Raw genomic sequence first — 23,066 nt, forward strand, 5'->3', positions numbered from 1 at the left:
TTTGGGGCAAAACATCTGTTAACGTCTTTCCTCAACAGACTGGGTTCCAGGAGGCCAGTGTTCCTTCACTGTTGGTCATCACGTACTTCACATGGTATTGGACATTTTAATAAGAATTTGCTGAATTAATGAATATCCTGTGGAAGCAGGGTCCTACAGAACATGCTTTATAAAACGATGTGATAGGGCTTCCCTGGTGGCGCAGTGGTTGAGAGTCCACCTGCCGATGCAGGGGACGCGGGTTCGTGCCCCGGTCCGGGAAGATCCCACATGCCGCTCCCACATGCCGCGGAGCGGCTGGGCCCGTGAGCCGTGGCCGCTGAGCCTGTGCGTCCGGAGCCTGCGCTCCGCAACGGGAGAGGCCACGACAGTGAGAGGCCCGCGTACCGCAAAAACAAAACAAACAAAAAAAAACGATGTGATAAAAAAATCCCACTTCTATGGAATATTTCAAATAAGAACAACTTCCCCAAGTGGGAAGATCTCTTTGAATCTCTTATTTAAATCCCAATTTGTGAGGTAACTATTAAGAGTACACTGGCATTTATTGTTTGTGGTCAGAAGATTCCTTTTTTCTCTTCCAACGATCTTAGTGTCAAACTGACCTAACCAAATATTTCAACATTTTTAGTATCTAGACCTGCGAACCCTAACACTTAACTGTGTATAAATATATTGAGGGGAGTATTAAGATTGCTGAATCCTAGGGATTCAGTATTTCTAAAGCAGGTCCTAGGATTCTACACTTTATACAAACATCTCAGGACATTCTGACATGGGGGTTCAGGGGAAAAACACTCTCAAAAATGCTGATCAAGAGACGTGGAAGAGGAGCCTTTGACTTGGTATCAGAAGCCTGGGTTTGAGGCCCAAATCTGTAGCCTCACTGTCTGTGTGGTCACGGGCAGTCACCTCTGAGTGTCACTTTCCTCCCTATGGGATTCACAATATTTCTCTGAACCCATCTACCTCGCTACTTTCCCACCCACCTCATAGCATTAAAAGCCAGCCGGCAGCCAACACACACTGTGTGCTGAATCAGCAAGTTCACCATAATTCTGTAGTAGTCAACAAACTAATCACAGGGAGTGTTCAACACATAAGATGTTTCTGCTGATTATTTAAAAACAGAGAAAACAGGGCTGGACCAATAGTACTGTGTGCATCCACGTCAAGCCACCCGACAAACTTCCACAGAACGTTTGACTCGGGCTTATGGACCCAATATTGGCCAAATCATGGTGAAAGCCCAGCTATGTGACACTGAACACAAAATACTTCCTCCGCTTGGTACCAGGCCTCTGAAAAGTGGACTCTTCACTCTTAAGTCGGCAAACAGCTAGAGTTAACTCTTTGGTTGGCATCTACACATTTACAAGAGGAAAGTTCTTGCCTACCAAGTATCCTCATTAATAATAATTAACCATGTTCAAAAATTAGGATGCAGTGGAATATATATAATGATAATACAGTATTTGGCATCTTTAATTCTCTCTCCATTCAGAAGATTCTTCTGGAGCCTGTAGCATTCGGGGTAATCGCTATGAGCACTCCTCAATCACACCGCATGAACCAGTCTTTTGAAAACACAAGACAGAGGGTTGATTGTTTCCCAACTTTCTGGCATATTCTGAAGCCTGCTTTTTGGAATAGATCTGATATTGCTTGTTATTTACCTTTTGTGTCTAAAATAATGAAACAAACTCTTTCCTGACTGAAAGATATCTGCCTAAAAGACTAATGATTAAAGATTTCCAATTGGTGGTAAACAAATTTTTCCTGTATGTTAATTTATATTATTCTGTGTGTGTTGGTTTTTGTTGCCTTTCTGATTTTAAACTTCTAATTAAAAGCGCTTGTTCCTCACCTCAAGTACTCAGTGGGTACCCAACCAATCTCTCTCGCTCATTGATCTGCAGTTAATGATAGCAGCAAGAGAACGTTGCAAAACTAAATTCATGCCATGATGTTTATTTTCTATATTTATTATTGCCTTCCTGCTTACTATTTTGATTGTGATCTATTTTCCCTGCCTAGGGCTCATGTTAGCAGTAACAAGTGTGATTGATTATAGGACTCACGCAAGTAAACAAGTGAATGAATCAAGCGAAGTCGGGTGACCCCATCAAAAGATGGCAGGGACCACTGGACTCCTGCTGATTGCTGCCAGGAGAGAATGCCGTATTGCAGCTCCTGCATTCCTAGACGTTCCAGCGTTTCAAGAGAAGTCTGGCAAATAAGAGGTACTCAGTAAACATTGATTAAATCCATTAATACAGAGACTCCAATTTTCATCTGAAATCTCAAGATTTTAAATGTAACCAACAGGATGGAGTCATAAGAACATGGACTCTGGAGCCAGACTACCTGGGTTCAAAAATCTAACTCTGCCACTTATCAGCTATATAATCTTGGGCAAGTTATATAAAATCTCCACGCTTCACTTTTCTCACCTATAAAATGAGGGGAAATCGCACCTACCTCGTAGGGTTGTTTGCAGACTTAATTTTTTAACATTTATTAAATCTTAAGGCAATACCTGGTACGTTGTAAGTGCTACACAAACAAGGAAACACACCAGAACTTCAAAATGCCTTATCATTTTCACAAGTATTATTCCCTTTTTCCCCACGATAACTGGGGGATGAAGGTGTTACCCTGCAGAGAAGGAAACTGAGTTTCCCTCAGGATCTTTCAGGGCTGTTCAGGATGACAGCCATGCATGTGGATCATGCAAGAGCCCCATGCGTGGACACTTAGAAAGAGTCCAGTGGTTCGCCCAATACGATATTCCATAAAATGGCAGATGTCAGAATCCAGTCCAAGAGTTCCAATGAACAGAATCAGAGATGTGTCAATCGGTGTTCACCATAAGCTTTCTTCTTCAATAACTAAATAAGGAAATTAAATGAAGAGCTGGTTCGAACCACTGTTTGGTTTTTTTTAACCCATAAATTAATTACCTAAAAACAGCCAAACTCAGAGAATCAGCCAAGCCTCAATACTCAATAATGTCAATTTCTATTCTTCCTCTTTCATTAATTTTTGTTTTTAACATGTTTTGCAATAATTTAGTTTCTCTCCTCTCTGACTCCAAGTCCTTTCTCCCAGGAATTTTACAAGTATATCACCTGACTACATAGCCTGTGTGTGGCTGTGTGTTGAAAACTGCTAGAGGTTAGAAACACCTTGGCAACCTTTTCTTTGATCTTCCTGGTTGTTGTTGGTTTAAAGCATATCCTGAATGTTATTTAAACAGAGGAGACTATTTGAAATTTCTTGGTAGATGAATTGGATAATGATAATTAAAAAAAAAAACAAAAAACTACTGTCATCCTGAGATAAAAGATCTCATTCAGCAGGTCCTGAATAACACAGGACTTCTTCGAAGAAAAACGTCAATGTAGCCATAGCTGTTTCCTTTTCTTGTACAACAGCGGTAACTTTACACACTCCCTGATAATCTACATTTGATAAAGTTGCTCTCTCGCATTACAGAAGAGTTTTCTCTTTTTGTAGGGTTTAGCTTTTAAATTTTTATTTTGTCTTGTGTTTAATTTGAGTTTTATCATGGGTGAGGAAAGTACCTATTGTTAAAAATAACTTCTACTAAATTGGACTTTATCAAAATTAAAAACTTCTATGAATTGCAGGGCAATACCAAGCAGGTGAAAAACAAACCAGAGAAAGGGAGAAGATATAAATATTTGCAAATCGTATATCTGCTAAAGATCTATTACTCAGAATACATAAAAACTCTTACAATTCAACAACAAAAAGACAAACAACCAATTCCAAAGGAGGCAAAAACAGTGAATAGACATTTCTCCAAAGAAGATATTCAAATGGCCAACAAGCACATGAAAAGGCACTCAGAACCATTAGTCATTAGGGAAATGCAAATCAAAACCACAGTGAGATACCACTTACACCCACTAGGATGGCTTTAATTTTTTTTAATAAAATACTTAAATATTTAAATAAAAATAAATATTTAAATAAAAAATAAATATTTAAATAAAATAAATGTTGACAAAGATGTGGAGAAGTTGGACCTCTCAGACACTTTTGGTAGGACTATAAAATTGTGCAGCCACTGTGGAAAGCAGTATGGTGATTCCTCAAAAAGTTAAACGCAGAGTTAGGATACGACCGAGCAAAGATCTGAAAACACAGGTTCAAACAAATTTTGTAATGAATGTTCACAGAGCATTATTCATAATAGCCAAAAGGTGGAAACAACCCAAATGTCCATCAACACAATGTGGTATATCCATAAAATCAAATATTATTCAGCCATAAAGAAGAATGAAGTACTAACACATGCTACAACAGGGATGAACCTTGAAAATACTCTGTTAAGTGAAAGAAGTCAGACACAAAAGGCCAAATGTTAAATTATTTCAGTTATAAAATGTGCAGAACAGGCAGATCCATAGGGACAGAATGCAGATTAGTGGTTGCCAAAGGTGGAGGTGGGAGAGGGAGAGATTGCTTAACGGGTACAAGGTTTCCTTTTGGGGTGATGAAAATGTTCTGGACTTAAACAGTGGTCATGGTTGCAGCACTGTGAATATAGTAAAAAGCCATTATGTTCTACGCTTTAAAATGACTTAAATGTTGGATTTTACGGTATCCAAAATTTTGCCTCCTTAAAAAAAAAAAAAATACTGGCTTGACTCCCCAGTAGGTAAAGAGCTTCTTCTTCCCTGCAAAGTAACTTCACATGATACCTCACTCAAATAATGTTAAGGAGTGAAATATTGCATCTAGAAGGTCAGTGGCTGACAAGCTGTCCTGTTTCCTCTATTTCACTAGCCCATTTGTCATTAACCCTTTTGCTCTTGAACGGTATTCTTGGTTCATCAGTTTCCCAGTAAAAACACCAACTTTTCCAATGTTACATTTCCACTTCCAGATGTTTCCTTTTAATAGTTCAGCCAATTTAGCCAGCACTGACCGATTAATGAACACATGTGGGAACCTTCTCTCTTCGAAATTACATTAAAATGTTTGATTTAAAATAATAAAATATTGATGACTCTGGTAAGAAGAGTGATGTGATTTATCATAAATCAGTAATTTGAATCTTTCCTTAATGTACATGAGATAAATGAACAGGAAACAATGACATATATAAAAAACTTTTTAAATTGGAGAAAAACTAATCTATTCAGTAAGCCTCCCTGAAAAAGAAGATATAGATTTCTTTTATATACATATGTTTTATATTTATAAAATATATATCTTTTCTTCCGAAAAGAAATGTCTTTTTAACTATTAAAATATAAACAATAAAATAGCGATTATACAAATGGGTCAGTAGAATGTATTATATGCTCCAAATTTAATTTTTCTGAGCTGCAAACTTTCATGTCAACTAGGTTATATAAAGGGAAATGTCAAAAGAATTTTAAAGTTGGAATAAAATCTCCTTTGAATCTATTAACAATCTGTATTTGTAAAGCAGTTGATGGCAGACACCATTACGATCAGAGGATATAATTGTAAAGAAGCATGACAAAGTTACATGAAAAGATCTGCAAATAAATCTAGCTGCCAATGGATTTCAAAGATACAATTTCCTGAAATTACGTTAAATACCTAAGCTATGATTTTTTAAATCTCAAAGAAAATTTCTACATAAAAAGCCATGTTTATCTTCTGTGACATGTCTATTTAAATATTAATAGGACTGGGTTTATTCCAAAGAGGCAGCAGAAACAAAAGAGCAAGTATTTAGATAATATGAGTTTTTTAAAAAGCCCCTCACTTTCATCTCAAGTAAGTCTCTCTTTCAGGTGAAAGCAAAGATGGTTTTAGCCAGAACAGCCTGGAGAATTGCAGAGGGAATAACCTTGCCTCACAGAAGCTCAGCATATCTGGTTCATGTACTGTTATTGTAAGGAAATTTGAGAAATATAGAGACTGAAACCAACTGTTGAAGCTGAACAAGAACTAGATGAAAAGAAATGCTGATATTTTATGTCAAAATTAAGTGAGATGGAAGAGTGCACAGAAGACTTCACAGGTAGCATATGTATTCGATGGTCAAATTCTGAAAATGCTTGGCCAGCATATACATCTGAACATGTGGCCAAAATAGTCACGTCAGTGGAGAATTCTTTTTCCTCATCAAAGGGGGAAAAGTGAGGTTAAACTGGTGAAACACAAGAGGAAAGCATGGAGTTAATGGAACTTCTTTGCTAAGCAGAGTCACTTAGATCTTCTCTGGGTTCTCCTTAACCCCTCTTTCCACTGATGTTGCAGACCTCAGCTCTTTGCCCAGGTATGTGCAAATTTATGATCAACTGCAATCTTGGAAGGAGACTGAACTCAGCTCCTCTAAGTTTTCACTTCTTCATAAGAGAAGTCTCTCATAAAGAACAGCACATAAGCTAGGAATTGGAATTGCTGGAGTCCTGGGGTTATTGACCCAAGAAAGATTGGTGATGGGCATAGGAAAAGGAATTGCTCCAGCTTTTAGAAGTGACCCCTGCCTTCATCCATCCACACACACCCAGCAGAGTCAAAGGTATACCTGGGGAAAGGGACAGAGAGGCACTGGAGTGGGTCCTAACCTCTGCCTTAGGCCCCAGATGACCCAGTTGCACAGCTCATGGCACCATGAAAAGCACGACGTAAGGACTGCCAGGTGTTTATGCTCTGATTATTCATAAACCAGTTACCACAGTTTATAACCATGATCTAAGATCATCTAAGATGATCGTAGGTGGACACAAGTGGCCTTCTCTGCCAAGCCCCCCTTCCCCCCGTTTCCAATACCTCTTAGGGCTTATAGGTCACAGACCTGAAGAATTTGTTAAGAGGACAATCCCTAGTCCTGTCTCCTTCCAGGGTTCCTTGAAAGCATGACCTGTTTGGAGAGAGTGTAATTTCTTCTTCCATGCAAGTAAGTTCACTTGGAAACGAACAGGCCTCCCTGTTCTCTGCCCTCACCTCCTTCCTTACACACAAAGTTTATTCTCTTATTTGTCTGGATGGTGGAAGGTCATTTTTACTCAAACTGAGGAAGAGAACTGGAGGGTCTTTCCTATCTAACGCCCCTGCCTGCGGGTAAAGCCTCAGGGGTCTGGAGGCCCCGCAACAGAGGCAGAGCGTGGCAAGGCAGGGAAAGAATCTGCAGCCGGAAGGGAGAGCTAGAACGACCCAGGGCTATCGCAAGCAGAGAACTAAGCCAGAGCCCAGGACAAGTTTATTTTACTTCGCTGAGCCCCAAAAGCTCCCAAGTTCTAAGATCCCGTCAGATACGGGGAAAAGCCCTACTGGTTCCCAAAATTCCTGAAAGCACAATGATTTGGGCAAGTACTCCTCTCCCACCGGTGTCCCGGAGCTCGCGCGCAGCGCGCCCCTGCCGACCCCAGGTTCCGTGCAGAAGTAGAACCGCAGGGGTTGCGGCGAGCGCGCGCTGGGCCTTCTCCGTCTTTGACCAGCTCCTGAGCGATGCGTGTCGTCCAGCCCTGGGGACAGGGAATTTGCATGTGGCTGAGGGTCGCGAGCTGGGGAACCTGCGCGAGTGAATCAAAGCGCGGGCAGAGGCGCATCCACCAGCCGACCAACGTCAGAGAACTTGGGGCGAGGGTGGATGCTCTTGGGCTAACTCCAACGCTCTCTCGAAACATCGTGCTGTTTTCCAAGGAGGCAAGGAGGAAGACAGCTAGCTAGAGCACACCTTCCCTTTTATCCTGTCTTTTCTCTGTCTCATTTCCCCCTAACTTCCATCTTTCTTACTTTGATCTCGCTGTCTCCTTCCCTCCTTTTTCTTCCTCTTAGGACTTAACGAAAAGCCTCCAGACTCACACAAACCCGTGACAGGAAAGCTGAGTGGCATTTACTCTCGGGGAATGGGCTGGGAGGAGAGATACTAAGACATCGCACCCCCAAGCCCTGAATTCCTACCTTTATGGGTCCCTGCCGCTAGTTTCTGGCTGTAAAATTGTAATCAATTTGTCATCTACGCATAACCCCGCCTGCGGCCCAGGGATAGAAGGAGAAACCTGCCTGTGCTTTTAACTTGGCAGTCGAGTTTCTGAAAGCTGTTTTGGGCGGGCCGGGGTGAGAATCCGAGCAGCTCTGGGCCAGGGAGGGGCGGCCCCCATCCCGTCTGAGCCAGATTGTCCCTGCAGAGTGAGCGCAGGGGGGGAAGCAGGGACCAACCCGAGCCGGAAACAGACCCCTCCCCCGTTTCTGTGCTGGGAACCCTGGGTGCACGCACTTTGGAAAGTCAGGTCCCCTCTGGGGCACTGCCATAGACCGGTGCTGAGATTTCGCTCAACACCAGTCTATCCACAGGCAGACAGAGCGCTCTGGGAGGTGGCCGCAGGGGGACTGTGAGAGGAGATACTGGTGGCGGGTAAAGAAGCTAATCAGCGAGGGCACAGGGCCCTGAGCACGCGACCGGCGAGGCCGCAGTTGTTCCCTTACTGGTTCCTAACTTCTCTCCACTTCAGCGCTAGGGCTCAGATCTCCGGCCAAACGGTTCCGAGCCCCTGGTTATTTTCAGTCACAGCCTTCTCCACCCCCCAAATGTCGCACCTGGTCTCTGGGGGGAAAGGGTGGTTTGAAGAGCCCTGCGCGAGGCTCATGGCCGCCGCCGCGCGCCTGCGGGAAAGCCGGCCGGGCCGCGGCCCCGAGCGCATAGCCCTTCCCCGAGCCACCCGCGCGCGCCTGGCGTTCCTCTCGCCCGGGGCTCAGGAACATTTCCTGCCTGCCAGGCTCCCCGCCCCCTTGACTTCTGGGTTCTAAAAACACAGAAGCATCGTCTAAGGCGCTGGCAGGTAGGAAAGGAAGACAAGGTCAAGGCCCACGGACGGCCACGATTCGCTTGCGCCCTTGCTGTCTCCGCGAGTCCTGTCCACCGCAGCGGGGCAGAAAGGTTGTCGCAGCGCCCCTTTCTACCTGTAATTCAGGGACTTCACTCTATTTCCCGACTACCCTCGGCCAGCGCCCACAATCTTCCCTCCTTTCGCCCGGGGCGGTTTAAGACATCTGCCTCCCCCCGCCCCCCACTGTAGAGGGATGGTTCCAAACAGCAAGGCTTCTTGAGCACCGCATTCCCATCCTGCAGTCGGTCGGTGCCAAGGCAAAAGGAAAGGTCTCGCTCTGAACGCGCCTCGTCCCCTCCCGCCGCGCGCGGAGCCGCGCTCCAGGCCGCCTCCGGTACGCGCCTCCCCCTCCCCCAGACCCACAGAGTTTTCTTCTTTAGGAAACAGACTTGCCCAGCCCACCCCGCCTCCCACGTAAAGGCCAGTCGCCTCTCTTTTTTGTGCCCAAACTCAGCTGCAAGTTGAGAGCAGGGGAGAGTCAGAGAAGCACGGATATAGACAATGAGGAAGGAGAAATCAAAGCAGGAGGAGGGAGAAGAAAGGAGCTGGAGGTCGCAGGGGCAGAGGCGAAGGCCAGCCCTAGGGGCGCGGGCCCGGCGGCCGAGCGGCAGCGCCTCCCCCGCGTCCGCCCGCCCGCCCGCGCGCGCGCCGAGCCCGGTTAGGCGTGGACTCACATGGTCGGACTGCAGAGCCGCTCTCTCAACTACTGCCAGTGGGTGGTTTCGGGGCTGCCGCGAGGTACCCAGCTGCCTGCGGCGTGAGGGCAGAAACAGAACAGTACAGATCACGGGACACGACCGAGACGGGCCGCTCGGCGCCACGGGCACCTCTCTCACTTTGCAAAGGAAGCGGGCGCGGGGATTCGGGCTGCCGAGTGTAGCCTATAAATAGCGAACTTTTAGACCGAATCAACTAACAAATGAGAGGCGCGGGCGTAAATTTGCGCCGGATTCCCCTTCCCCGGGATGACCCTCCCTCCCTCCGCCTCCCCCCACACATCCCTCCGCCGCAACTCTCCAGGCAGGATTTGGGAGGGGGACAGATTGGGGGGCGGAGGGGATTTAGTTTTATTAGAATTTCCAGTAGTTCTGTTATTTTTGCAAGGAGGGGGGTTACTCCGCCTCTTTGGCTCCCCCCACCCCAACCCCAGTTGGGCGCTAGAGGCACCAGCTGGGAAGGGCAAAGGCCCGGGAGAGCGAGGATCCTAGGGGTTGGCTGTAGAAGCAGGGACGGGGGGCGGGGGGCACACGGAGCCGGGTTCCCCCGGGATTACGTGAGGAAAGCGGGAAACTGTCAGGATTTGAGGTTTTCTTGAGCCGCCAGGACGGGAATTTAGATAACCCCGTGTTTGGGAGGGAACTGCGACACGGGGAAGGCAGAAGGCACAAAGGAGTTCGTAGAGTGTAGGTTTCATTTCCCGGGGTCAACCGTAACACCCCAGGGTTAGCAACACCCTCCCCCCGCGTCAACTTTACTTGAACCCTCCGCCGAGGTTACGGAGGCGTGCCCCGGGGTCACGTCCTCGCTCGCCCGGGGGCCGTAAGCTCAGGGGCAGCGCGCCCTGCCCGATGGCGCCCCGGGGCCGGCCGCGTTTTCGCCGAGCCGGCGCACACCTGCCGACCGGAAGAGATCCTTGTGACTGTGAGTCCTGGCGACGACTCGCCGCCCACCCTCCCGCTTTCCTTGAGCCAGGGCCAGACTGCGAACGGTGATTGGGTTGGTAAGATTTTCATTTTCATGCCAGGTGCTTTCTCAGAAATAAACCCACCCCCCGAGAACGACAGACGCTAGCTCTCCACTCCAAACTCCCCAATTCAAGAATTTGCTCCGCTAAATGTATCCTGGATGTCTCACATCAACCAGAGTCAATGGTATGGTCTAATAGGGTTGGCTGTGGGGGGACTGAGAAATTGAGGACGCTGCAGGTGAAAGGAGGTTGCACGGATTCTCTTTGGAGGCCCCGTAGTCGAGGCAAGGCCTGCAGAGCAGCGAGCCAAGCCCGCCCAAGGGGCCTAAAGACGGCCTAAAGCTGGGGGAGAGGGGAGCCAGAGAACGGTGGCGCTCTTTCTTTTCACTGCCTGCCCCGCCCAGCGCCACCGGGCGCCCCCTGTAAACAGAAATGTCTTAGGTCTCACCTTTACCTCTACCTCTGGGAGAAAATCGAAGAGGGTCCTCCACGCAGTTGGGGGCAGGGCGTTGCCGCCCGCTTCCCGCTTCTTCTAACACTACTTCCCGCCGGTTACCTCCCCCGTAAACGGAAAAGTTATTTTGCTTTATCCCAGACTCCAGCCGAGTTTGGCAGGACAGGAGAAAGACAGGTGCTAAGGGGGGTTCAGCGGCCGCCGCCCTCGACTCCACGCAGGCGGGTGCGCGCGGCATATCCACCCATCCGAAGCCCGCGCTCCCTGGGCGCCGGGCAGACAGCTGCGCTTCCCTCGCTTCCCCAAGGGCCCCGAGCCCGCGGGGGGTGACGCTCTCCGCCCCGGCCCAAAGCCAGCTTAAGGGTGCTCCCAGACGGAACTGGACGGAGCCCGGGCGTCCCGGGCCCCTCGCGTTTGGCTTTCGCTCCCCTGGCTACGTACCTGTCCCGGCCTTCCCGCTCCGATTGCTGACCCGGCTGGGGAGCCCGGCCCCGGAGCCTGCGCCTCCAGCGAGCCCGCCCCCGCCCTCTCCCGCGCGCCCTCGCGCTCCGGGACTCTCGGCCAGATGTGGGGCGGTCTCTCGCGGGCCATTGGCTTGGGCCACTGTTTCGAGCTGTCTTCGAGGATTTCCCCAGGCTTTGGGGCCCCTATGTGGACTGGGAAGAGAGGAGCCAGGCCGGCGCCTCTCCCTTCACCTCACCCACCCGTCCCCACAACCCCTCAAGTTCCCTTTCATCCAGCCCCTGGAGCCCAGGGCTTTGAAACTGCGGTAACTCCGCAAAGAAGGCAGATGAGAACCTCCTTGCGGGCCGAGTATGGGAGTCAGATGGGGCTTGCGGCGTTTCTGGAAGGTTCTGGGTGTTGGTACTTGGGGAACATGCCCTATGGGGACAGAAATGACACACGTGCAGACAGCGTCCTCGTGGCTGTCCTCACCGCGAAGTTCACGTCTATTGTTTCCTGCCTCGGGGAAGACTGCCCAGTGTGACAGATCTGTTTAGATCCCATCACTGGAAGAAAAATCCTGGTGATAGCGATTATCTCCCTCTTGCGCTATCTGGCCATCGCCCCAATTCATCTCCCTCGCGCTCCAGCCCCTCGGGGAGACGAGGAGGGTAAGAGGCTGGCGGGAGGACGGGCCAATCCGTTGCCCTTGGACGGAGCGGAGAGGCACGAGGTCACCTCATCCGTCCCATTCCGCTCCGGGCTGGGGAGAGAGGACACGGCAGGTTTCTTTCTCTGCCAAGCCTCACGCTTCCTTCAAATGATTTTAGTCTGGTGCTCCGGTCTATCCATATACATTTCCAATCTCATGGCTCATAAACTATTAGCAAAATGGTTTCATTATTCACCTTCTGTATCCTACAAAAGGGAGAAAAGAAGGGAGCGGCAGGAAGGCTGACTGGGGGTGGGGCAGTCATGGGACACTAGTTAACAGTGATACTGCCCGTGTTTAAATCACGGCTCAGACTGCCTTCTTCAAGCTGACACTCAACAAATCTGATCCGTTTCCGAGGAGCTATAGCCGACCCCTTCTCTTCCCTCCCTTCCCTCCCCTTTCTCTCTCTCCTTCTCTCCGTCCATCACTATCCATCTCTCCTTAACATCCAGGTTTCTAGAAGGACCAGATGGATAGCCAAGATACTGCAAATCCATTATTTGCTTCATTAGGTGTCATCAATAAGGCACGCCCTTTAGATACGACACATACAATTAATTGATTAGAATGGTTACTCCCGTCCCCTTGTGTGGTGTTGGTGATGGAATCACATGTCATCTCTGAAACCAAACCATCCTAAGACACAAGTCTAGGATGATAACCAAGAAGTTTACTTGTGGCCTCAAGGTGGCCAATGGGGCACCAAGTCCTCACCTGGCTTCCGCAAGCCCCGGGAAGTGAGGAAGTTGCAGAGTGGTGTGTGTGTGTGTGTGTGTGTGTGTGTGTGTGTGTGTGTGTGCAGATCGAGGTCTTTGTTTGGCTCTGAGAGGTAAGAAAAAAACATTAAATGAGTCAACCCGAATTAAAAGACAAATAGAAGCAAACTGACTCGTGGAGGCCTGAGAACCGAGTGCAAGGGGCTAAAAACTAAGGGCGGGCGCAAGCTGGCAGAAGCAGCCTCGGGCGATTGAAACCTGGACCGGCTTCTCCGCTGGGGGCAATGATGATATTGTCTCCGCCAACACTTTCCATATCAATATATTTTATCTAGAATGACTCTATCAACGCGCGCGCGCGCGCGCGCGCACACACACACACACAGACACACACACACTCTCCCAGCACGTTTGAAAATATAAAGGACGCCAGGCAAGTGAGCGTGCGGTAATTATCCCTGGATGTAGAAACCAATCTGGCTGCAAGAGACCCCTCTGCGATCGGCGGCGGCGGCGGCGGCGCGGGGACCTGCGCGGAGACTGGGGGACTCCCGCCGCTCGCTAGGTCACCGCGCCACGCGGCCGCCGCTCGCCCGCTGTTTAATATACATGGAGTGGGAACGCAGGGAAACGGATCTCGTGCCTGCACGTCCTGCAGGGGGAAAACAAAATCAATTTGCTATTTATTTTTGAAATATATAGATGTAGGGAAATTTTTTTCTAGCCCGACCCCCTTCAAGAAACGGCGGCCCACACTGAATTACGTCTTTTAATGACTTTTCCCTTATTTGCCATTGCGATTTCACGTTCAGGGCGGGGGCAGGGTGGAGTTTCTTTGGGAGGTCTTCAATTCTGGTATCTTCGAAAAGATTTGCCTTGTGTGTTAATTGCATGCTGTTAAGCACATCTGGGACTGCGTGCTGACCAACTCGCAGCAACTTTTAATTAACACATTGACCCGGCGATGAAGCGGCCGCCCGGCCTCCCCCTCGAAATATGTATATGAGCCGCGCGGATGCCGCTGGGCCCGCGCCGCCAGATGCGTGCGAGGAATTGCCTGCGTCCAGGAGCGGGAGGGGGTGCAGATCGCAACAGTTCGCTCTCTTGCTGTGAACGTTTCTCTCGCCTATAGGTGTATAAGCAATACACAAAGACAAAGAGTAAATGAATGTCCTGCTCGTGGAGCGGGCTCCTTACATCCTTTAATGCGACTTGACCCTTGGCGGGGGAGTTGCGGGAACGGGAGGGAAGATCCCCAAGGCCATTGCTACCCAGCCTGCCTTGGGCCTAAGCTGAAGGCTCGAGCCGGGGCTTTTCGAATGGACCGACCTCTCTGTTAGTGAAAGCGGTGGCCGAGAATCCCGGTGAAGAGAACGAGCAACCGCTGCCTCGCGGCTCTGGCCTTCCTCTGCTCATCCTCCTCGTCCTCGCCCCGGGCTCCCCGAGGCGAAACCACAAACTCCAGGGCCCCAGGTCTGAGAAAGAGGAAGGGGTTTCCCCGCTTCTTGGAGCGCAGAAGGCCAGGGTGCAGGAAACGAGGGGCTACTTTTAGGAGGCTACGCCCTTTCACGGAAGACTAGGCAATTCAGGGGGCGATCTTGCAGCCGGGCCAGTCACGTCCCGGCCGCGGGGAGCAAGAAACCCAGAGCGCACGCAGGCAGACGAGGCCACCTGCAGATATGCAATTTCACCCTAAGTAATTTCATTCAGAATTGAGGGCGTTTCACTGGAGTGGTGGCTTCAAAGTGAAGGCCTAGCCTGCCGCCCCCCACCCCCACCCCGCAGAGGACCAATGCGGGTTAATCCCCGGATGCGTACTCATTTTCTCTTTCTGCATGTAATCTCAACTGCCTCGCTCTTCTAAGTGCTTAGCTTCGGCATACATCCCTATAAAAAAATTGTCAAAGTGGTATTCCTTCTCCCAGCCATAAAAAAGTTGGAGTGAATCACTCCCAAGTTACCTTTTAAGATCCCCTCCAGGTAACAGTTGAAGTTTCTTGTTTGACATTTTTCATTCCTCAGTACAGAACTTTTCCATAAATACGCAGTCACAGTATGAGGAGAAGTATATGTCCCAATAAATTCACAGCTGTATGTTCTAACTATGTCACTGCTTTGGAAAATTTAATGTGACAAGATTGCCTCCCAAATTCCTTCCACCTCTTTTCTTTTTTCCTTATTCTCCTTTTTTTTTCTGTCCTTCCCTTGAATCTACTTCTCCTATCAAGTTATCAGAGAATCTGCAAAATTTAAAACTAGAAGGATAGAAAAGATAAAGACAAGAGAACAACGTTCCATTACTCAGTATTCCTCTGAGTTCCTCTAGATCTTTTTAAAATTCAGATAGAGGTATAATCAGCACCTATCTTTAGTCCGGGGGGAAAAAAAAAACAATCAGTTGGTAAATTACAATATCCCTTTGCAAAGATAAGGCCTTTGGAAAGTAGCACAAGCATTACCCAAATGGCTTTATTTTGAGTTGAGTGGACCACAGCTCCTTATTTCAGCTCACAAATTGATCTGCAAAATTGCAGCACACACCTGATAACCAGGGGAAAACAAGAGTTGGTAACTCCAGCTGGTTCTTTTGATTTACTCTGCCTGGTAAGATGTATGCTGGGGTGTTTTGATAAGGAAAAAAAAGGAGTCAGCAGTTTGATTTGGAAACTTTTATTGCTGAATATGGTTGCAGGTTTAAACTAAGGAATGTGGTTCTGCTGGGGACATTTGCATGACACATCCATATGCATTAGCAGCTGCGCGGTGTGATATCATCAGTTCCTGTGAGCATTTATCTTTTTTTCCCCCCTTCTGTCTTTCTCAAAGGAAGTAGGTAAGTGGCTAATAGGAGAACCACATAGCCTTTAAAGATACATGAATCTTCCTCTGTCCTTCAGGCCGTTGGCACCCAACTGGCCTACAACAACCTGTTTCTTTTGAGAATTTTGGAATATTTGAAGTAGTTAGCCTCCCTGGTCACACCTTTTAAATTATAATAATGATTTTCAATGTATAAAATATTATCGAAAAATTATTCAGACAAAGGAGCCTTGGAGATTCAACTCTGTATTTAGGAAGAAGGTATTGTCACCCACATTCTTCTGATCATTTGCTTAGAGGCTTACAAAGAGAAACTTTTCATTAGATAAATTGCCTTCACATCTTGATACATGATAGATGTAATACTGTTGGATCAAGAGAGCTAAGAGCTTACCATACCGACATGTAGTGATGGTGTCAGAGACCACAAGAGAACTTCTGGAAGATGTTTGCTTTTCCAAATGTTGTATGAGCTGTGCAAAGGCCACTTTCTAATATCCACAGTGAGTTTTCTGCAACTAATCTTCCTTAAACTCTATTTCATGTGTGAGTCTCCCTGAATCCCAGTGGTCTGTAAACAGCAAGAACCACAAGTCAAATTGAAATCGGAAGGAAACTGCGTCTGATTCTGTCCAGTTACTTAGCCTATTTTTTTTTTTTTTTTTAGAAAGAAAACTGTACATTTAAATTGTGCTCATCAAGTCAGGGCAACTAGGAAGCATATGGACTCCAAACCAAGAGATTAACATAAGCACAGTTTTAAAAGTCACCTCTCATTTCTGCTCACATTCACTATTTGATGGAATTGCTGGAGAATAATCATGCTCAGATCTTCACAGTACAGGTGTGTTGCAGGTGTATTACAAAGAGAAACAAAAATCTTACACACACATGTACAAACAAGCAAACAAAAAGGTAGTCATTCTTATCAGGAATTGTGATGACCAATGAAAATATTCTACTAGAGATATTATGGCTTTTTCTCCATTTCTTTGTAGCCTTTTTGGTCTCCAGAAAAGATATTTAAAGAAAAAAAATGAAATGACAATAATTAGTAAAGGACTGTCATTCACTTTTTTCCTAAAATATTTGGAACTAATATGCACTATTGTACAAATGTGCGTGCACAATGACACATCAATGTGTGTGAGTCTAAGTAATAATCTACTTTTATGTCTTGTTTCCAGATGTTTGCAAATACCACCAGTGCATTTGTTTGACCTAACCAAAAGAGAGCTAAGATCTCTGCCATTCAATTGAATCCTAGATGTTTTAGGTATCACAGAACAAATTTCTCCTATCCTCCATTGCACTAAAGTTGAGTTTTAAAAAAATTATTTAGCTTTAAGGTAGTAATTCAATATAATATGGATAAAAGTAAAAACAGTTGCTTGATATTATATAATGAAAAAATTAACCTGCTGCATATTTTATTCAATTAATTATTTCGGGGATAATTAGAACAGCCAATTGTTAGGGCTGGTTACCTTGGAACATGATAACCAGAACATGGCCCAGAATTGATCCTGTGATTAATTGTGTCCGTGCTCAAGAGCTGCATATTACATCCCCCAAGCCTGACTGGCCCTGGGCGATTATGTGCCAGAAGTGACAGGAGGAGCAAAGGAGAATGTGGATAAATTTGCACAAACCAAAGAAAAAAGATTTACTTTTAAAAGCGCACATCTCACTTGTAGCATTAAGTACAGAAGAGGTGATGTATATGTCTGCAATACAAATGAAATCTCTCTGGCAAGATTTATCAGAGAGCAGAGAAAAAGAACAAAACTACCTCATTGAGGCTACAAGGAGAGCTTAGACTTGATGAAGAAAACTACTGTATCTGCCTGGGTATTGGTATATCATTTAAAACGTTTTCAAATCAGATGCTACTGCTTAATGTGTATTCTCTTTATCTTTAAGCTAAAGAATTTGTTTGCTTGTTTGCTTTCAGATTGGATTTTGATATTAAACATTTCTGGATGTATTAATAGTGTCAGTAGATTTTTGGATATGAGGGATCTGAAGGAATTACTTATTTGCTTATCCATTCGTCTCTCAGTTTATTTACAGAATAATTCCATTTTTTTCCTCAAAGACTTCTTTGGCACAGGTCACAATATCATAGACTCTTTGAAATACAGTGGCAAATGAAGATAAATCAGACCATTACAATTGGTCACCCTTGATTCAGCAGATCCAAGTAAAAAAACCAGGAGGAAGTTTTGTTAAGTCAGTACTTAAATCTATGGCCATTTATTCAGACTCATTTCCAAGAAGTATAAGCTAGGTAACATGGATATTCAAAAGCCAATGATTGCGATCCAGCACGAATGGAGCTCAGAAATCACCACTCCATCCTAACAGGTTAAAAGCTGAACAGACTGAAAAATCAATTCTTCTTAGATTCATCAGGGAAGTGAGATCACAGGGCAAACTGCCGTCCCCAAAATTGGAGACATAGATAGATAGATACAACTTATGGGAGTTAGAAACCCAAGAGCTGAAACCGCTTCAGGAACCAGTACTGGGGAAAACTGAACTGGAATTGACAAATTGCTGGCGACTCTGTGTGAACAAATCTGAGAGTTCAAAACTCCAGCGTGGGCTTCCCTGGTGGCGCAGTGGTTGAGAGTCCGCCTGCCGATGCAGGGAACATGGGTTTGTGCCCCGGTCCGGGAAGATCCCACATGCCGCAGAGCGGCTGGGCCCATGAGCCATGGCCACTGAGCCTGCGCGTCCGGAACCTGTGCTCCGACACTTTTCATATCAATATATTTTATCTAGAATGACTCTATCAACGCGCGCGCGCGCGCGCGCGCACACACACACACACACACACACAGACACTCTCCCAGCACGTTTGAAAATATAAAGGACGCCAGGCAAGTGAGCGTGCGGTAATTATCCCTGGATGTAGAAACCAATCTGGCTGCAAGAGACCCCTCTGCGATCGGCGGCGGCGGCGGCGGCGCGGGGACCTGCGCGGAGACTGGGGGACTCCCGCCGCTCGCTAGGTCACCGCGCCACGCGGCCGCCGCTCGCCCGCTGTTTAATATACATGGAGTGGGAACGCAGGGAAACGGATCTCGTGCCTGCACGTCCTGCAGGGGGAAAACAAAATCAATTTGCTATTTATTTTTGAAATATATAGATGTAGGGAAATTTTTTTCTAGCCCGACCCCCTTCAAGAAACGGCGGCCCACACTGAATTACGTCTTTTAATGACTTTTCCCTTATTTGCCATTGCGATTTCACGTTCAGGGCGGGGGCAGGGTGGAGTTTCTTTGGGAGGTCTTCAATTCTGGTATCTTCGAAAAGATTTGCCTTGTGTGTTAATTGCATGCTGTTAAGCACATCTGGGACTGCGTGCTGACCAACTCGCAGCAACTTTTAATTAACACATTGACCCGGCGATGAAGCGGCCGCCCGGCCTCCCCCTCGAAATATGTATATGAGCCGCGCGGATGCCGCTGGGCCCGCGCCGCCAGATGCGTGCGAGGAATTGCCTGCGTCCAGGAGCGGGAGGGGGTGCAGATCGCAACAGTTCGCTCTCTTGCTGTGAACGTTTCTCTCGCCTATAGGTGTATAAGCAATACACAAAGACAAAGAGTAAATGAATGTCCCGCTCGTGGAGCGGGCTCCTTACATCCTTTAATGCGACTTGACCCTTGGCCGGGGAGTTGCGGGAACGGGAGGGAAGATCCCCAAGGCCATTGCTACCCAGCCTGCCTTGGGCCTAAGCTGAAGGCTCGAGCCGGGGCTTTTCGAATGGACCGACCTCTCTGTTAGTGAAAGCGGTGGCCGAGAATCCCGGTGAAGAGAACGAGCAACCGCTGCCTCTCGCGGCTCTGGCCTTCCTCCGCTCATCCTCCTCGTCCTCGCCCCGGGCTCCCCGAGGCGAAACCACAAACTCCAGGGCCCCAGGTCTGAGAAAGAGGAAGGGGTTTCCCCGCTTCTTGGAGCGCAGAAGGCCAGGGTGCAGGAAACGAGGGGCTACTTTTAGGAGGCTACGCCCTTTCACGGAAGACTAGGCAATTCAGGGGGCGATCTTGCAGCCGGGCCAGTCACGTCCCGGCCGCGGGGAGCAAGAAACCCAGAGCGCACGCAGGCAGACGAGGCCACCTGCAGATATGCAATTTCACCCTAAGTAATTTCATTCAGAATTGAGGGCGTTTCACTGGAGTGGTGGCTTCAAAGTGAAGGCCTAGCCTGCCGCCCCCCACCCCCACCCCGCAGAGGACCAATGCGGGTTAATCCCCGGATGCGTACTCATTTTCTCTTTCTGCATGTAATCTCAACTGCCTCGCTCTTCTAAGTGCTTAGCTTCGGCATACATCCCTATAAAAAAATTGTCAAAGTGGTATTCCTTCTCCCAGCCATAAAAAAGTTGGAGTGAATCACTCCCAAGTTACCTTTTAAGATCCCCTCCAGGTAACAGTTGAAGTTTCTTGTTTGACATTTTTCATTCCTCAGTACAGAACTTTTCCATAAATACGCAGTCACAGTATGAGGAGAAGTATATGTCCCAATAAATTCACAGCTGTATGTTCTAACTATGTCACTGCTTTGGAAAATTTAATGTGACAAGATTGCCTCCCAAATTCCTTCCACCTCTTTTCTTTTTTCCTTATTCTCCTTTTTTTTTCTGTCCTTCCCTTGAATCTACTTCTCCTATCAAGTTATCAGAGAATCTGCAAAATTTAAAACTAGAAGGATAGAAAAGATAAAGACAAGAGAACAACGTTCCATTACTCAGTATTCCTCTGAGTTCCTCTAGATCTTTTTAAAATTCAGATAGAGGTATAATCAGCACCTATCTTTATAGTGAGGGGAAAAAAAAAACAATCAGTTGGTAAATTACAATATCCCTTTGCAAAGATAAGGCCTTTGGAAAGTAGCACAAGCATTACCCAAATGGCTTTATTTTGAGTTGAGTGGACCACAGCTCCTTATTTCAGCTCACAAATTGATCTGCAAAATTGCAGCACACACCTGATAACCAGGGGAAAACAAGAGTTGGTAACTCCAGCTGGTTCTTTTGATTTACTCTGCCTGGTAAGATGTATGCTGGGGTGTTTTGATAAGGAAAAAAAAGGAGTCAGCAGTTTGATTTGGAAACTTTTATTGCTGAATATGGTTGCAGGTTTAAACTAAGGAATGTGGTTCTGCTGGGGACATTTGCATGACACATCCATATGCATTAGCAGCTGCGCGGTGTGATATCATCAGTTCCTGTGAGCATTTATCTTTTTTTCCCCCCTTCTGTCTTTCTCAAAGGAAGTAGGTAAGTGGCTAATAGGAGAACCACATAGCCTTTAAAGATACATGAATCTTCCTCTGTCCTTCAGGCCGTTGGCACCCAACTGGCCTACAACAACCTGTTTCTTTTGAGAATTTTGGAATATTTGAAGTAGTTAGCCTCCCTGGTCACACCTTTTAAATTATAATAATGATTTTCAATGTATAAAATATAATCGAAGAATTATTCAGAGAAAGGAGCCTTGGAGATTCAACTCTGTATTTAGGAAGAAGGTATTGTCACCCACATTCTTCTGATCATTTGCTTAGAGGCTTACAAAGAGAAACTTTTCAGTAGATAAATTGCCTTCACATCTTGATACATGATAGATGTAATACTGTTGGATCAAGAGAGCTAAGAGCTTACCATACCGACATGTAGTGATGGTGTCAGAGACCACAAGAGAACTTCTGGAAGATGTTTGCTTTTCCAAATGTTGTATGAGCTGTGCAAAGGCCACTTTCTAATATCCACAGTGAGTTTTCTGCAACTAATCTTCCTTAAACTCTATTTCATGTGTGAGTCTCCCTGAATCCCAGTAGTCTGTAAACAGCAAGAACCACAAGTCAAATTGAAATCGGAAGGAAACTGCGTCTGATTCTGTCCAGTTACTTAGCCTATTTTTTTTTTTTTTTTTAGAAAGAAAACTGTACATTTAAATTGTGCTCATCAAGTCAGGGCAACTAGGAAGCATATGGACTCCAAACCAAGAGATTAACATAGCACAGTTTTAAAAGTCACCTCTCATTTCTGCTCACATTCACTATTTGATGGAATTGCTGGAGAATAATCATGCTCAGATCTTCACAGTACAGGTGTGTTGCAGGTGTATTACAAAGAGAAACAAAAATCTTACACACACATGTACAAACAAGCAAACAAAAAGGTAGTCATTCTTATCAGGAATTGTGATGACCAATGAAAATATTCTACTAGAGATATTATGGCTTTTTCTCCATTTCTTTGTAGCCTTTTTGGTCTCCAGAAAAGATATTTAAAGAAAAAAAATGAAATGACAATAATTAGTAAAGGACTGTCATTCACTTTTTTCCTAAAATATTTGGAACTAATATGCACTATTGTACAAATGTGCGTGCACAATGACACATCAATGTGTGTGAGTCTAAGTAATAATCTACTTTTATGTCTTGTTTCCAGATGTTTGCAAATACCACCAGTGCATTTGTTTGACCTAACCAAAAGAGAGCTAAGATCTCTGCCATTCAATTGAATCCTAGATGTTTTAGGTATCACAGAACAAATTTCTCCTATCCTCCATTGCACTAAAGTTGAGTTTTAAAAAAATTATTTAGCTTTAAAGTAGTAATTCAATATAATATGGATAAAAGTAAAAACAGTTGCTTGATATTATATAATGAAAAAATTAACCTGCTGCATATTTTATTCAATTAATTATTTCGGGGATAATTAGAACAGCCAATTGTTAGGGCTGGTTACCTTGGAACATGATAACCAGAACATGGCCCAGAATTGATCCTGTGATTAATTGTGTCCGTGCTCAAGAGCTGCATATTACATCCCCCAAGCCTGACTGGCCCTGGGCGATTATGTGCCAGAAGTGACAGGAGGAGCAAAGGAGAATGTGGATAAATTTGCACAAACCAAAGAAAAAAGATTTACTTTTAAAAGCGCACATCTCACTTGTAGCATTAAGTACAGAAGAGGTGATGTATATGTCTGCAATACAAATGAAATCTCTCTGGCAAGATTTATCAGAGAGCAGAGAAAAAGAACAAAACTACCTCATTGAGGCTACAAGGAGAGCTTAGACTTGATGAAGAAAACTACTGTATCTGCCTGGGTATTGGTATATCATTTAAAACGTTTTCAAATCAGATGCTACTGCTTAATGTGTATTCTCTTTATCTTTAAGCTAAAGAATTTGTTTGCTTGTTTGCTTTCAGATTGGATTTTGATATTAAACATTTCTGGATGTATTAATAGTGTCAGTAGATTTTTGGATATGAGGGATCTGAAGGAATTACTTATTTGCTTATCCATTCGTCTCTCAGTTTATTTACAGAATAATTCCATTTTTTTCCTCAAAGACTTCTTTGGCAC

The 23,066-nt window shown here is 46.0% G+C and overlaps 1 protein-coding gene across 6 annotated transcripts in view; it reads right to left on the minus strand.

Annotated features, from left to right (window-relative positions):
• Positions 1-11,450, minus strand: part of ESRRG (estrogen related receptor gamma) — a 665,923-nt gene extending 654,473 nt beyond the window's left edge. The window contains exons 1-2 of one of the 6 annotated variants that reach the window (XM_055084015.1): positions 11,429-11,449; positions 9,521-9,596 (exon numbers count right to left, since the gene is read on the minus strand). In XM_055084015.1, the coding sequence (XP_054939990.1) occupies positions 9,521-9,522 (2 nt within the window). In that variant the 5' untranslated portion in view covers positions 9,523-9,596; positions 11,429-11,449. Of the gene's footprint in view, positions 1-9,520; positions 9,755-10,981; positions 11,253-11,428 lie in introns of those variants that run through there. The other 5 variants (XM_028488318.2, XM_028488317.2, XM_055084019.1 and 2 more) reach the window with 5 other exon arrangements.
• Between the last annotated feature and the right edge of the window lie 11,616 nt (positions 11,451-23,066).

The sequence above is a fragment of the Physeter macrocephalus genome, chromosome 4 (assembly GCF_002837175.3).
Source record: "Physeter macrocephalus isolate SW-GA chromosome 4, ASM283717v5, whole genome shotgun sequence".
NCBI lineage: Eukaryota > Metazoa > Chordata > Mammalia > Artiodactyla > Physeteridae > Physeter > Physeter macrocephalus.